We start from the raw sequence: 13,013 nt of genomic DNA on the forward strand, positions 1-13,013 counted from the left end.
AGGCCTACTAGCCTTGGCTAGATGCCAGACATCCTAAAATCAGATCTCTGCTCCTGAGAAAGTGGTCTGGAAAGCTGTTTGGGAAAGAGGATCCAGTATAAGGAGAACAAGAGAATATATTGATGTTTCTCTTTTGTGCATATTATTTCATCTGTTATGAAGCAAAAAGGTCCTCATGTTCTTAGTCAAGAGGAAAAGCCAGAAAAGGTTTTCAGAAAGAAATTTAATGAAAGAAATGCTAGGCGTGAAAATGGTGGACTCTCAGTTTTATACTTACTGCAAGGTTCTCCCTTTTCCTCCTAATATAATTTATTCTGTTTATTTGAGAACTCTTTTTTGCCATTAATTTTAATTAAACAAGGTCAGGACAGCATTCCAGTGAGTCCAGTGTCCTTGTGGCAACAGAAGTGGCTCATTTTTATTGTAGATTGCTAAGAAGAAAGCAAATTACATTTTAATGAAATAGAGATTGCACAACTTTCACTGATCCCCTGTGAAATCTGCTCTATTTTAGAACTATTTTAGGTCTTTTTCTATTTTCCTGAAGTATCTAACTAGTAATGTTTTATTATTAAGTCCACAGAAGAAGAAATTTTATTTTTAGCCATTATAATGAAGTGATAGAGAACCAGGTTTTATGCAAGGAATCATACTGTACCACCTGTTCTTTTAGTTTCCAATCAATGAAGAAAAAATTTATTTTCTTACGTGATCATTTTGAATCTGGTTGAAAAAAGTTGAGATTTTTTAGGCAGACATTTTAAATAAAATTATATTATTTTTACCACTTTTTGAAACAAAACAGTTTGGTGAGAATTGGCTATTTCTTTAGAATCAGTTCAATGTTAAACTACAGGTGCTTGGTGCACTCTGTAGCTATATGTGCATTATATTTTGGCTGCCTTGCAGACATATTTTTCTGTAGCTGTTTGGGCTTCTCAGTTCTAAGTTCCAATGCATTGAATGGTTCAGTGAAAGAACAGACCATGGTATATAATAAGAGAGATTATCAGGTCCAGGAATCTGACCAAAAACAATAAAAGGAACAATAAAACTTCTTGAGGATAATTTCTATGATGTACCACTACTGATAAAGACAATTTTGCATCATGTTAACTTCAAAATGCAAAATGATACTTCATTGGAAAGGAAAATTTTGAGATTCAATCTGGAGGTATCCTTCTGGAAGCAAAGCAATTTATGGACACTATCATGAGACAGACTCAATATCTTTTGGCAGTATCCACATGTTCCAACTGATATTCTTTGTTCTTTTTCCAAGAACTATCTTTCTTTCAGGGACTTTGGGCTTTTTTGAGATGTCATTCCACTTGAGAGGAAGTCCTAAAGATCTTTTTATAGAAGTACTTTTCAACATTGTTTTAAATGTTTAAGAAGAAAAAGCTATGCCAAAAAAGACGTTTTGTTTTAGTCTGTACAGTAATAGCACAAAATTTGTTTAATTTTCTCTTTTTTTTTCAGTTTGTGGAGGATACCTCTCAGGCTTGAGGGGGACTTTCAGTTACCCTAACAACCCACACAGCCAGTGGTACAGCAGTGGGGTCAGCTGTGCTTGGGTTATTGAAACTAATCCCAACAAGGTAAAATAGAGTTCAACTTAAAGAAATCCTCAACTTATCAGAGCAAACATGACTATATTCAAGCTACATGCGTTCCTATGTTGTGATCCAATCCCCTCAGAATAAATAGTTTTTCAAAAAATAAATTCTTACAAGCCTTCAGGCTCCTTAGCCTAAGGATTTGCTTGGGTTAGATTTTCCAAGCTTCTTCTAAGCAGCTGAGGGTTAGAGTTTCTTAATCCATCTCCAGCTACAGAAGGGAGCTGCCCCACATTGTTTTAGAATGTGGTCTGTGAATGGCTGCATGAGAAATGCTGTGCTCTGATGAGCTCCACACGTGGTTCCTGAGCTAAGTGAGTTGGTCAGAGCCTGGTGCTAACAGCACCAAGCCTGTGGGTTTGATCCGCACATGGGCCAGCTCTTCACTTAGGAGTTTGACTCCATGATCCTTCTGGGTCCCTTCCAGCTCAGACTGTTCTGTGATTTTGTGACCCCAAAACAATTTCATGTTTCTGGTGTCTGAGTGCAGAAATGTGGAATGTTTAATTCATATTGTCAGTGGCTTTGTGTAATAACAGCATTTGATTTTTTTTTTAAGGATTAATTTTTAAATGTTGCACACAAATGTATATTCTGATTCTGATTGCAACTAACAATTCCACTTGTGTTATAAATAACAACTACAAAATATGCTACTCCATAATTTAGCATGAAATTTCTTACTTGGCACCTAAATATATGATGTGTTTTGTGGGATGAATTTAGTAATTTTATAAACCAGTGCTTAACAGTGGTTTATACAGAATTACATATATTACATATATACAGCATTACATATACACACATATGTATGTGACATGTCCTTAGCCTTAAGCCTGGGAGACACCACTGTCTTCAGCAGAGCATATTACAGCACATCAGTGAAGAATCTGAACAAACTTAAAGCTGTGCATGTCACTAAGCATCCAGAACCGGCTTTAGAGACACTGATTTTGTATGTGTGAAACAAGATCATTGAATCTTTTAACTCCCATTGCAGCATTTCAGCCATAGCAAGGGTGAAAAATGCTAATTATGTGATGAAAAAACTGCCTAGGGAAACCTGGAATAAGGTATTTGATGGTGTGTTTCAAGCTTTTCCCATGGCTTGAAATTTACACACACACACACACATATATATATATATATATATATATATATGTATATATGTATTTTGCACATATAACACAGGCAAATGGTCTCAATTATTAATTTATAGAAATAATGCTCTTTCCAGAAAATTTCACTGACTAAATTCTTATCTGTCTATCTTCTCTCTTTTGAAGATTAAGATTCTTTAATATTCTTTTCTGTCCTGGAACATTTCAGGAAATGACATAATGGCTCTAAAGCTCATAGATTCTCACAGTTGCATGAATACATATATCTGCTCTGTAAAGTTTCTGCATAGATAGTGTCTCAGCAGATGGAAAAAAGAGATTTCTTGTTTTCTCGCTTCTATTAGATTCTGCGTATTACTTTCCCATTCTTCCAACTGGGGACAAGTAATGAGTGTAACTCTGAATTCCTTCAAATCCACGATGGGCCTTCAGCATCAATGCACATGCTAGGAAAATACTGTGGCTTCCCAGGTCCTGCAGAGCTTTTCAGTTCCCACAACTCTCTGTATTTTTGGTTATACTCAAACCACACCATTACTGGAAGATTTACTGTTCATTGGGAATCTCAGGATCCTGGTAAGTTGATGAAATGCCAAGCATCTTAATGGTTTTGGAGTAAAATTAATGACTTATTTCCTGTGATTGGGAAACATTAGGAACAGAAGGACAATATTTTTTAAGGGAGTGAGACTGAAATGTTGACATATATATCACTTGAAGATATTTTCGAACTCTAGCTCTAGGCCTCTGTGTGAATAGCTTTCAATAAATAGTTTTTTAAGGCTGCTTTACACCTCCTGTGAGGAATCCTCCAGAGAGCATGTGTTTCTGGGGATGCCATTCATTTAGTCAGTTCTCTTTTCTCACAGAAGTATCTAGTACTTCGAACAAGTAAGTTAATGTTTTGTTTCATCACTGACAATTTACAACAGCCTAAATGTTCCAAAAATTATAGATTGTAAGGAATTGGGTTTTAAAGGATGTGTGAGGTTTTTGGTATGATTTGTTGAACATTTCTGCCTGAATTTTTGGTAATGTTAATTGAGTGGTTGTTCCAGATGGTCAGGCAATCCATTTCCAGAGATAAACTTCAAATCATCTCACATAACATTAGGGTCACTTCAGTGTTTTGTGTATTATCCAGAAACAAAATAGTGCAGTGGGTTGTGTCTTGAATGAACCATAGAGCAAAAAATATAATCTCCTTATTTCTAGAAATATTTCTTGAAATGCTTTTAATATGATTTTTGGTGGGGTTTTTTTCTTTCAATTGTCAATATTAGATCAGTAATTACTAATTGACAAATATGAGTACTGAAAAGTAAAGGAGATATTTTGGAGGAAAAAGTAGCACTAACAAAAAAAAAAGCAAAGAGAGCAGTGTAGATGCGATTAAACTAGCTATTCCTGAGGTATAATACATGATGTACCCCCTCCCATTCCCAACTGTTGCACTGATGTTGTTATTACAGGTACATAAAACAGCCTTACCTGCCACTATATTTTCCTTTTTTTTTTTTTTTTTCTTTTTAATGGAAGTAGTCTTGTAATAGAATAAAAACTGGACACTATTTACGAAGTACAGAAATCTAACAGAAAGTCAGACTGTTTTAATCCATTCCAAACACGGTGCTTCTGATTATTGTTCTCGAGGCATATTATTCATAATTGGGTAAGAATCTTTCTTTTACTGTGCAAATCAGGAAATATTGGGAGTTCTCCTTTTAAAATTGAGTTGCAGAATTAAGAAGAAACCTGCTGGTTTTTTTGGCCTTGTCTTTGTTTTTTAATTTATTCTGATCCCAAAGTGTTAGCTAGTTTTGACACTACAGGATGAATCATCTTCTGACCCGACATGCAGTGATAAAGACTCTGTTGTTCCATGTCTCTTTCTGTTAGAATGTGGTGGTGAGCTGACAGGTGCTTACGGCTCAATAAGCTCTCCAGGATATCCTGGTAACTATCCTGTAAACAGAAATTGCTTCTGGACCATCTCAACCAGTCCTGGCCTCCTCATCACATTTGCTTTTGGCACACTGAGCCTGGAATACCATGAAAATTGCAGTTATGACTATTTAGAGGTAAAGTGTAATTGTGAATTATCACAACATTTTGTGGATATGTTATTGCAAAGCAAGATATTTCAAAATTTTTTTATGTACAGAAGGGGACTGTTTGAACATTTAATCCTGGGTTAAAATGCTCCTTTTTATTTATATTCCAGCCATCCATGCACAATCAGAGACAATAGGACAGAAAGGGGAGGAGAACCAGCTTCACAGAAGTCCTGTGACAAAAAGAATGGGATTCAGGCCAAATACTTGATGGGAAGCTTTCACTTTCTTACAAAGTTCAGTCACCAAGCTCCTTGTCAAATGGCAACCCACAGAGAGTTCATGAGCCTATGGGAAACTCTTCAGGAAAGGGATCTAAGACTAATAGTTTCATATTGTAGCTCACACAGCTGTCCACGACCTGATGTATGAGCTTAGGGCTTTTTGTCAAATGTGACACAATGTTTACAGAATTCACCAATACCTTTTCATGGAAATGAGAAGGCAGTTTGGAATAGCATGTTGTGTGCAATGCAGAGCATGACTTCAAGAAAACATTTCAACTGTGTATCTCCTGATACTTTCTTTCCCTTTCACAAAACCCTTGATGACTTCTGGCAGCAGCATCGCAGCTCTGCTGGTTTCTTAGTTTCTTGGTTCCTCTGTGTTTAGAGGAAATTTCCTGTGAGCTTTCCCTCCACCCACCATCCACAATACCTCTGGGGCCTCTGAGATAACTTAAAGAGTGTTGGTACTGTTCACAACTGGCACACATATGAGAATCCTAAATGTTGATCTATCATTTTGTCTAGATTCGAGATGGTCTTCTTCCACAAGACCCTGTCCTTGGTAAATACTGTAGCACTGGATCTCCACCCCCACTCCAAACCACTGGTCCATATGCATTTATTCACTTTCACTCTGACGACTTAGTTACTGATAAAGGCTTCCATATTGTCTATACAACATCTCCTGGTAAGTAAAATACTCAGGATTAAAGGTTGCCAACAACACATGAATGGATGTAATTAACACTTGCTCTTTAATAATATAGTGATTCTTTTTGATTTGCAGACATTGTACAGAGGCAGCCTCAAAAGGAGTTACTGTACTTATGAATATCTCTTTTGTTGTTTTTTTTTTTTCTAAATATAGCAGATCCAAGTTGTGGAGGAAATTTCACAGAGAGTGAAGGGGTTATCACATCTCCTTTCTGGCCCAACCCTTATATCAACAGCCGACAATGTGTCTACATTATCCGACAGCCAGAGGATGAAAAAATATTCCTCAACTTCACCCATATAGAGCTGGAGAGTCATAGTGGTTGTTCAGAAAATTATATAGAGGTGATTCCCTTAATCAATTGATATGAAAGTTTGATTGCATGTGTGTACAAGAGCATGTATAATTTCTCTCCCAAGGGCCAATGCAGAAATAGGTGCTAATCAAATAACTAAGCATACAAATTTACTAGGGTCCAAAAGTCACAGGGGCTGAAAGAGCAGGATGGTGCATTTGGAGTGAAGCAAAGATAAGAGAATGAGAAAATCTGTCTAGCTTAACACTAATTCTTAATTGTCTGTACATGATTAAGGGGGAGTTTTGACATTTGGTAAATGCATGTCAACTGCAAGAAAAACAGAATTAATGGCATAGCTGCTATGCAGCATTTTCTGGAGTCAAAGTGTTATATGGAAGATCTTGTTCTGACACTGAAAGGACACACACTATATAAATTTTTATATACACTTTCCCAGGGAAATGGTTGAATTACCATTCATGGAGGTATTTACAAGATGTGTAGAAATGACACTTAAGGACATGATTTAGTGGTGGGCTTGGCCAAGCTCAGTTTACAGTCGGACTGTAAGATTTAGAGGTCCTTTCCAACCTTAATGACTCTATGATTATATATACATATGTAAAGCTAGGAGTTTATTGTTGTCATAACTGAAATCTTACAAGTCTAATTCAGGAATTGTTTTTATTCTAAATCTAGTTGTCAAAGAAAACAAAATGGTACAGGTTCTCTATATGGCAAATGTAATAATAATGCAGTACTAATGTCAGTACTTAGTGCGATCCACTTAAGGTGACTTTTGCTTTTGCTTTTACTCCTAGCTCTCTTCATTGGTTTGCAATGTTGTGTTACATACAAATTTACAGCTGTAGGGTGCCTTTTAAGTACATGAGATAGCATGTTTTCAATTCCTTTGTTATCCCTAAGCCCAGTTTTGTGCAGCTGCCGCTCTGCACCCCTTGAGCTGGCCGTGGAGGAGGTCTGGTGCAGCGCTGTGCGGCCAGGGGCAGGGCCTGTCCCCACACCCTGGCCAGGGAGCAGGGCTGTCCTGGGCCGAGGGCACCTGCTGGGCTGGGCATGGGCTGAGGCAGGCCAGGATGTGGGGCACAGGGGGAACCTGGCTCAGCAGAGCCCCTGGCTGGGCACGGCCGCACTGTGGGGAGACAGAGACTGACCGGGCTGCAGGTTTGCTGGGGCAGGGGCTGACGTGGGTCCTGGACAGTGGCAGGGTGCAGGTGGAGGCAAGGCTGGCCCCAGTGGGTCATGGTGGTGCCCTCAGAGCCTGACAAGCTCTCTGTGTTGCTGGCCGTGTCCCTTCTCCTGTCATGGCATCCCTGTTCTCTGCATTACGCCCCGGCTTGCCACGTCTCAAGGCCTCTGCGGTTGTTCCCAGCCTGTATTTCTCTGTACAGCCATAAACACCTCATCCCACATGGGATGGCTGCTTTGTACCGCTGCCTGTAAAAAACTGTGTCTGTGCTGTGCAGAGCTAAACAGAAGGAAAACAAACTGGGCACGGTCAGCAGCTGATTTGCGAAGGTGCCGCTGCAGATGAAGCAGGAAGGAGCCATCCCTATGGCCCCAAAGCGGGGTCCAGCGCTGCCAGCCATGAGGCTCAGTGGCAGTGCAGGTTTGGTTTTGTATTTAATCTCTTCTTGACCAGTGAGGAACAGGCCCCTGTGAGCTCTATGCTGTCGGTCTATTTTTAAAAGATGTTATTGTGTTGACATCGTTCCCTTCTCTCCTGTAATTCAAAGACCTAGGTTGGAATGAAGTGTAATTAGTTTCTGAAATGAGAGGGGAAGTGTGTTTAATGAAAACAGACAGCTTTTGTTTGTTTGGCCTGCTACTCCTCTTGCCTAATTGCTGGCAAAACAGCAGCTAAATTCACAGCAGCCAGAGAAACAAAACCATTTCTGTTGAACACCATCGGTTTGTATTAGTTCAGCAAGGCGTTTACCTCACTGCTGATCAGTCACAAGCCCTTCAGTTTCCATGTTCTTCTGCCCTCCTCTTCTTCCTGCCCTCCTACTCTGTGGCTCAGCCCAGAGCAGAGAAATCGGACTGACATTTTCTGGCTGGGACAGTCAGTAAAACCAAAGTACTGTGCTCTGTTATTAAGGCCTGGTTTTTTCACATGTGCTTTTATAAAATACTGTCCCACTGGTTCATCTATGGAGATAACTTTTAAGTTACTTTAAAAGTCACTCTCCAACAACTCTTTTGTCACTTTGGAAAGGTGCATTCCCTGGCTATACCTGGCTATACCAGGAAATATGTAGACTTTCCACAAGGACCAGACACAGCTCACAGCACTTTCTCAGGAAGGGATGTTTAGTTTCTTGCTAAGTAAGGCATCTGCAATAAGAAATTAGAGACAATAAGACTTATTTGAGAAAGGCTGTGACATGATGATGCAGAGGTAAGATGCTAGCCAAGGCAGCCCATTTTCCACGCCATCCTTCTAAGTGGCAATAGGAGACATTACTCAAATACACAGTTTAGAGAACCTGTTATTTTTATCACTACTCACTGGACTATATAAACAAAAAATGTAAGGAGAATCAGATCAAGAAAAACCTGTAAACTCCTGTGAATTACTGTTCTGGAAGTTGTTCACTGCTTTCTAAAGATTTACTACATATTTTGGCACAAATTCTGTTATCAGCTGGTCTGCTGTAAATCCTGAATAATTGTATCACTTTAAACTCAAATTAGAGGGAAATTGGAAATATCTGTTAGTCAGAAAGACATCTCACCAGCTTTAGACTGCAAAGCTGGGCAAGCAGGCCAGCCACTGCCTGTTCACCAGGTTCATAAGGGTTCCTTGCCTTCTCTCCCAGCCCATGGATGAATACAGCTGAGGAAGAAAGAATTCTTTCTTCCTCAGAGAGGACCTGAAAGCTGGATGTCCCTGGTTTACTAGTGAATTCACTGGAAAGACTTTTCGGCTTTGACACCACATAGATGCATTTAAAACCAGTTCCATCTACATGAATTACCGCCACTTTAACAGCAGAAAAAGGTGTTTTGTTTTTGGGAGAATCTTTGGGACAAAAATTGCACTTTTTTGCTTGGGCAGAGAGCAGAGTACCTGTCTTTTGGACCTCAGGTGGTTGCTGCCCACTTGAAATGAGGCAGGCACCTCAGAGATATAGTAGGGCTCTGCCTGGATCCCTGGATGTAGCTATTCTTACTTGTGGAATATGGATTCAGGGTCTGAAGTCTTGAAGTACAAATAAGTCTTTCCCTTCTACTCCCCTTGATAATCAGGATTTATAATCAGCTTTAGGGAAAATAAGATACATTTCTCCTTTGATTAGCAAATTGCTTGAGGTCAGTAGGAAGGCAGTGCAGAAGGTAAAAGCTGGATTCCCTGATACAGCCTCATTGCCATGATCATGAATTGAACCCCTCAGATAAAGGAGTGAAAACATGTCAGATGCTTTAGGGACTTGGAGTTGCATCTCCTGTTAGTAAGCTGTCTGCCTGCATTGATGTATGGGTGTGATGGGACAGATGCTTGTTCTGGAGAGGTGCCATTGAAAAATCACTAGAAACTTCATGGCCAGAGAAAGAAAATCAAAAATACCCTTTTTATCCCCAGCAGTTCTTAGTGCTGGCAAAAATTTCACAGCTATCATTGGTGAGCACCCTACCTACCTACCTTACTTTTGGAAATGTAGGCACAAATAGTGCTAAAACTGTGGTTCGTAGAGAAGATCATTTAATCCTAATGTCCTGTGACAGCAGCATGTGTTTGTGTCCTCTGTGCTGATCATCTGATTGTTCCTTGGAGCTCTCATAAGTCCTGTGCTTGTGCCAGTTACTGTGATGGCTCTTTGCCCCTCTCATAAATATGTAAACCAGTTATGTATCCTTTTGTTATGTAGCAGCTCTTGTGACATTATAGTTTTATCTGGATATCAGATCCTAATGCTTTTATGATCTAATACTTTTCTTTCCTCTTTTTGATGACTAGGTTCGAGATGGTGACAGTGAGTTGTCTCCTCTTCTTAGAAAAATCTGTCATAATACACTCATGTCTCCAATCACTTCTACCAGCAATGGTCTTTGGATCAAATTCAAGTCTGGTGCTTCCGTGCAAAGAACTAGCTTCAGGGCTATTTATCAAGTTGGTAAGAGGAACTGGGCATTTGCACAGTGAACTTATCTGTAATTTGGACATTTTCAGTCTTTTCCATGCTGTATTATTCATGAAATAGGTCAAACACAAACTTCAAAAGAAAGGAAAGAATAGAACAGAGTAAATTTATTTATTTTAAAAGATGTCTGCATCAGGTTTGCTGTAGGCACTCCTAACATGCTTGGAAACATGTCCTTTGTTACTTTTGACCATGAAATTACCTCAGATGGTTAGAGCATATTGCTAATAACAGCAAGGTTGTGTGTTTGATCCTCATATGGGCCATTCATTTAAGAGTTGGACTTGATGATCCTTGTGGGTCCCTTCCAATGCAGAATATTCTGTGATATGTTATTAATGGTTCTGTGATATGGTACTAATGATTTATCACTTCATGCTGACATACCAAAGATGTTATATCTTCAATGCCTAAATCTTTTTATCTTCATCTTTAAGTTCTTAGCCACCAACAAGGCTATCTGTGTCTGTGAAACAAATGAGTCAAATCCATTAGTTTTCATGGGCACAGTTTGGTCTTCTGTAGGTATAGCATGTTTAGGCTATACCTATAGTAATTTTTTCTTTTAAATATGTTTACTTGAGTGATCTGTAATAGCTGCTGTAATAAGAAAGTTTAGGGTTGGTTTTCTTCTAATTTCATAATGTTACTTGATACATATCTTATATCATCATTATGATACATTCCTTGAAATCATTCATTACAAGTCCTGATTCCTGGTGTCTCTTGGCAGCCTGTGGAGGTTCCTTGTCTGGAGCAGGTACAATCCATTCACCTTATTATCCCAGGATGTCCCCTCACCCAAAGACCTGTGAGTGGATCATCTCCCAGCCAGCTACCAAAGTGGTGGTTCTCAACTTTACCAACTTTGACATTCGAAATACAAGCACTTGTGATTCAGACTACATTGAGGTAAAGAATAATACACATATACTGTGAATAGTAGATACATATTTGCAAGTTCCTTCTAATATTTATCTCCACCAAAGCAGAAGTTCTTGGCAGGCAAGCACTCCTTTCAGCAGTCACAAAAGCTTTTCCAGATTCATAATGGGAACCCAAAGCTTTCCTTGGTTCTACAAAGATGTTACGATTGTTTTGATAATCAGAGATAAGTATCAGGTTTCCTTAAACAGATAGGCCTGGTTTGGGAGGTTTATGTGCCATTTACTACTGAGAGTGTAAGATCTCATCTTTTCTCCATCTGACATACTTTATGTGGGACAGTGCTTCTCTTATAGGCATAAGGTTGGATTTTATGTGCCTACAGTAGAAACCACAGTGAAGAAAGGGTAGGGTTGACTTCCTAAGGATCTCTTTTATATAGTTCTTATTAATTACTTTATGCTTAATACTTGAATGTAAGAAAAATTTCTATAGGATATTTTGAATACACTGTTCTTCAGGTCAGAGATGGCAACAACGGAGACTCTCCTATTTTGGAGAAATACTGTGGTGCAGCTGTACCCTCTAGAGTGCAATCCACACGGAACAATCTCTATATCAAATTCAGAGCTTCCTCACTTACCAACCTTGGCTTCAGAGCTCAGTACTGGCCATTAGATACAGGTAAGGATTGTTTAGCTGTTTTCAGTGTAGAGTGTTGGTACTTTCCAAATTTTCCCACAAGCTGAAAACAACTGGAAATCAAGTTTTCAGATAAATTCTGAATCAGTTACCATGTGATATGCATCAAGGAAGAAAGACTATGAAATTTCAGAAAGAAAAGTAACCAATTTTATAAGTGTCTAACTGCTTTTTTATAAACATATTATTTGACCTGATATTTTAAATCTCTGCAGTATGTGGAGAGACTCTCACTGGACCGTCAGGAAGCATTACAAGTCCTGGTTATCCAGATGGGTACCCACATGGGATTAACTGTACCTGGATTATCAATGTTCAACCCGGCTACTTTATCCGCCTGACATTCACTTCATTTAACTTGGCATTTGATTATGGTTGCAGAAAGGATTATCTTAAAATATATGACAACAGCACTGTGCAAGAACTGGGAAGGTAAATATGTTCATTAGCCTACAGACCTGTGTTACTGTGGAGTGAGCACTGTTCTGACACACATTCAATTTACTTCCTTAAATTTTGTGTATAGGTTATTTTCTTTTCATCACAGAAACAATAGCAGCAATTTCTCTGCTAGGATAGCAAAGGCAGCTTGCTACTTGACCATGTAATGAGAAGCACATTTAATAAATAATATATTTGGAGAAAGTAAGTTGTGTCAAAAGGATAGCTCTTTTAAGGACAGATTTCAATAGCTAGCTTTGTCCTGCTCCATTAGCATTTTGATTTATGGAAAACAAATTGAAAAGCATTAATGTATCTCTGCCCAGAAAAGACAGGATTTTAAAGACTTGCAGAAGTGAAAGAAGGATTACGTCAAAGGCTGAACATTTGGATATCCATAAAAACTACATTTTTTGGGATTTAATTTTCATTTTCTTCTGATACATAATTTTATCTTAGGGAAGAATATTTTCTGTTATTCCACTTTTCCAACTGATATATAAACAAGGTTTTCTTGTTGCCCTAGAATTCAGGAATATTTGAATTGCTTGAGAACAGTATCCAGCTGCAGCTATAGACTGTAAAATAGTTGGCTGGCATGGCAGTATTTTGGAAAATGTGGAGCAAATGACTCTCATAACAAAGAGCATTTTTGCAGTCTTAATGTTTGGCCAGCCACTCTGACTCCTACAAAAGAACAGCCTTTTTTAGGTACAGCACAGTAT

General features: G+C 38.7%; 1 protein-coding gene across 1 annotated transcript in view; it reads left to right on the forward strand.

Annotated features, from left to right (window-relative positions):
• CUBN (cubilin) overlaps positions 1–13,013 on the forward strand; it is a 142,745-nt gene that overhangs the window by 14,557 nt on the left and 115,175 nt on the right. The window contains exons 13-21 of the mRNA XM_058833158.1: positions 1,483–1,601; positions 3,085–3,316; positions 4,640–4,821; positions 5,607–5,769; positions 5,950–6,140; positions 10,077–10,233; positions 10,994–11,172; positions 11,667–11,829; positions 12,063–12,279. Of these exons, the coding sequence (XP_058689141.1) occupies positions 1,483–1,601; positions 3,085–3,316; positions 4,640–4,821; positions 5,607–5,769; positions 5,950–6,140; positions 10,077–10,233; positions 10,994–11,172; positions 11,667–11,829; positions 12,063–12,279 (1,603 nt within the window). The remainder of the gene's footprint in view (positions 1–1,482; positions 1,602–3,084; positions 3,317–4,639; positions 4,822–5,606; positions 5,770–5,949; positions 6,141–10,076; positions 10,234–10,993; positions 11,173–11,666; positions 11,830–12,062; positions 12,280–13,013) is intronic.

Source organism: Poecile atricapillus, chromosome 2, assembly GCF_030490865.1.
Source record: "Poecile atricapillus isolate bPoeAtr1 chromosome 2, bPoeAtr1.hap1, whole genome shotgun sequence".
Classification (NCBI taxonomy): Eukaryota; Metazoa; Chordata; class Aves; order Passeriformes; family Paridae; genus Poecile; species Poecile atricapillus.